This window comes from Schistocerca piceifrons, unplaced genomic scaffold (genome assembly GCF_021461385.2).
Source record: "Schistocerca piceifrons isolate TAMUIC-IGC-003096 unplaced genomic scaffold, iqSchPice1.1 HiC_scaffold_2396, whole genome shotgun sequence".
In the NCBI taxonomy this organism is placed as follows: Eukaryota; Metazoa; Arthropoda; class Insecta; order Orthoptera; family Acrididae; genus Schistocerca; species Schistocerca piceifrons.
In genome coordinates this window covers 247,327-250,692 of record NW_025728333.1, presented here as the reverse complement: position 1 = coordinate 250,692, position 3,366 = coordinate 247,327, and the positions used below count along the sequence as shown (strand labels likewise).

At 39.2% G+C, this 3,366-nt stretch overlaps 1 protein-coding gene across 1 annotated transcript; it reads left to right on the top strand.

The window, feature by feature from the left end:
• Nucleotides 1–1,024: 1,024 nt before the first annotated feature.
• On the top strand, nt 1,025–1,960 carry LOC124742974 (piggyBac transposable element-derived protein 4-like). The gene has a single exon (XM_047248835.1). It carries the CDS (start codon nt 1,025–1,027, stop codon nt 1,958–1,960), a length of 936 nt encoding a protein of 311 aa, XP_047104791.1.
• Nucleotides 1,961–3,366: the final 1,406 nt, after the last annotated feature.

Sequence of the window (3,366 nt, the reverse complement as noted above, 5' to 3'; positions counted from 1 at the left end):
GCTATACGTTTTTCAGATGTTTATTAACAAAATGCGTCCATAGATGTCACGGCAGCGCTGTAATTCATGTTAAAACTTATCTTTGCGTTCTCAGTCTGTATATCATTCAGTTGTTTGTCATCATGTTTCGGCGCGGTTTATCAGACGCAGAAATTGCGGATTTGATCAATCATAGCGACACTCTGGATAATGTAGAGAGTGATTCAGACGATTCTGAATGCAATGGTGTGTTTGAAGGGTACGTATTTCCGAATTTTCCACGTAATTGTGCAGTACGCACATATCTGTTGAACATGTGTAAACGATGTATGTAGTTACACATAATGTGATATTCTTTTTAGAAGACGAGATTGATGACAGTTTGTCTTCAGATGAAGGACGAGAATGATGTTGAAGGTGTTGCTTCAAATCCAGCAGCTGTGCCGTATCCGAAAGACAGTGAGTGGACTGCAGTTGACACCTACCGACCTCTGCCTGTCAACACGACACCCAGGCAGATACTAGTGGATATTGATGAGTCGAGTTCTGTACTGGATTGCAGTAAAGTGTTCCTTACTGACAGTGACGTAAATGAACTCAAGAGACAGACAAATTTGTATGCATCACAGACAATACAGAAGAAAAGAAGAGGAAATAATCTGAAGCCCCATTCAGTTTTGAGTTCGTGGAAGCCAGTGACTATAAGTGAGATGAGGCGTTTCTTGGGTATTATTTTCCACATGTGTGTTTCGAAAAAGCCCAAAATTGCGGACCATTGGAGCACTAATCCTGTTCTTAGTTGTAACTTTTGTCCCCATGTCATGAGCCGTTTGCGTTTCACTCAGATACTGTCATGCTTGCATCTTGTTGACAATTCAAATCAGAAAAAACCAGGCGAAGATGGATTTCATCCACTTTACAAAGTTTTGCCATATTATAATAATTTGAAGGAGCGATGTATCCAGGCATATCGTCCCTCAGAAAAAGTGACAATTGATGAAGGAATTTGCCCATTTCGAGGTCGTGTGTGAGTTTCCGTGTTTACATGCAAAATAAGCCTCATAAGTATGGACTGAAAGTATATGCTGTTGCTGAAGCCAGTAGTGGCTATGTTGTAAATTTTGAAGTTTATGCTGGTAAGCATATTGTTGACAATTCTTCGTCTGCGGTTATTTTGCGATTGTTGTCTGACAGCAGCTTGCTGAACAAAGGCCACACTGTGTATTTAGATCGATTTTATTCCAGTCCAGAGCTATTTCAGCAACTGGCAGAGAAAGGCACTGGAGCTGTTGGTACTGTGAACAAATCCAGGAAAGGATTGCCTAAAGATTTAGTATCTGCTACGCTGAAAAAGGGCGAAATGTCTTTTCGGCGTAAAGATAATGTATTGGCAATGAAGTGGAAAGATAAGAGAGATGTGTATACATTGTCTACAAGGCATCAAGCAACATTTGGTACGCATACTAAGAGAAATGGGTCTGTAGTATTGAAACCACTTCAGGTACTTGATTACAACCTCAATAAAATTGGAGTGGATATTGGAGACCAACGCCTGCAGTACAATCCGTTCCAGCACAGAACTGTGAAATGGTGGCGAAAATTATATTTCCATTTGCTGCTTATGGGAGTATCAAATGCATTTTGGCTGTACAATGCAGTGCACAGGAAGAAAATTACAATAACAGACTTTATAACAGTGCTTGCAGTTCAGCTTGTTGAAGACGACACACTTGAATTCATTCCAAGAAATGAAGGAACTGTAGGTCGGCTAACAAAGAGACATTTTTTGCAGCACATACCTGCAACTACTAAGAAGTATGCTGCTCGTGTGTGTCACGTGTGCAGTTCCAGGAGCAAGAAACAGAGTGGCAAGGCTTCTCGCAAAGAGACACGATACGAATGTGAACAGTGTGGCGTTGCACTCTGCCTGGAACCTTGCTTTAAAATTTTCCACACTAAAAAACAATATGATTCTGTGTGAAATTTATATGTAATACTGTATACTATCAGAAACATGTAATGTAGTGCCACAATTTTGGTTAAAAATAAATCACAATTGTATTCCCTTATTCGTATGACTTTTTCTAAATTCTTAAAACATCTAAGTGATTTCTATAACTGTACCTTAAAGCTGTGCATTGTAAAGTAGTTTCTTTCACTCAGAATTAAAGTAGAAATGTGCAGCTTCAAGATGGTACCAAATTTGCCACAATCCAAACAGTAGATTTGATGAAGTAATTTTTTTAATATTGGTAAAATTGCCCGGTTTCTAGGGACGGGTGCATAAAATAGGCCTGGTACAGAGAGTGCTAAGTTTGAACCATTCCTGTGATACTAGTTATTGATTTTGATGCTACACTTCAGTTTTACTGTATCCCTCTGACCTTCTTATTGACGTAGAAACACAGATATTGCATCAGAATTAAATACAAAAGGCACAATGACGACTTAAGTACAAGAAGACTGACCCATCCCACTGTCTTTGCTTTGAACCATTCCTGTGACACTAGTTATAAATTCCGATGCTTCACTTCAGGTTCACTGTATTCCTCTGACCTTCGTATTGACGATGAAACACAGAAATTGCATCGGAATTAAATACAAATGGCAAAATGCCGACTTAAGTACAAAAAGAGTGACTCTTCTTACTGTCTATGATTTGAACCATTCCTGTGACACTAGTTATAGATTCCGATGCTTCACTTCAGGTTTACTGTATCCCTGTGAGCTTCTTATTGACGATGAAACACAGAAATTGCATCGGAATTACATACAAAAGGCACAATGCCGACTTAAGTACAAGAAGACTGACTCTTCTTACTGTCAATGTTTTGAACCATTCCTGTGACACTAGTTATAGATTCCGATGGTTTACTTCAGGTTTACTATATCCCTCTGACCTTCTTATTGACGATCAAACACAGAAAATTCATCGGAATTAAATACAAAAGGCACAATGCCGACTCAAGTACAAAACGACTGGCTCTTCTTACTGTCTATGTTTTGAGCCATTCCTGTGACACTAGTTATAGATTCCGATGCTTCACTTCAGGTTTACTGTATCCAGCTGACCTTCTTATTGACGATGAAGCACAGAAATTGCATCGGAATTAAATACAAAAGGCAAAATGCCGACTTAAGTACAAGAAGACTGACTCTTCTTACTGTCTATGAATTGAACCATTACTGTGACACTAGTTACAGGTTCCCATGCTTCACTTCAGTTTTACTGTATCCCTCTGACCTTCGTATTGACGATGAAACACAGAAATTGCATCGGAATTAAATACAAAAGGCACAATGCCGACTTAAGTAGAAGAAGACTGACTCTTCCTACTGTCTATGATTTGAACCATTCCTGTGACACTCGTTAGAGATTCCGATGCT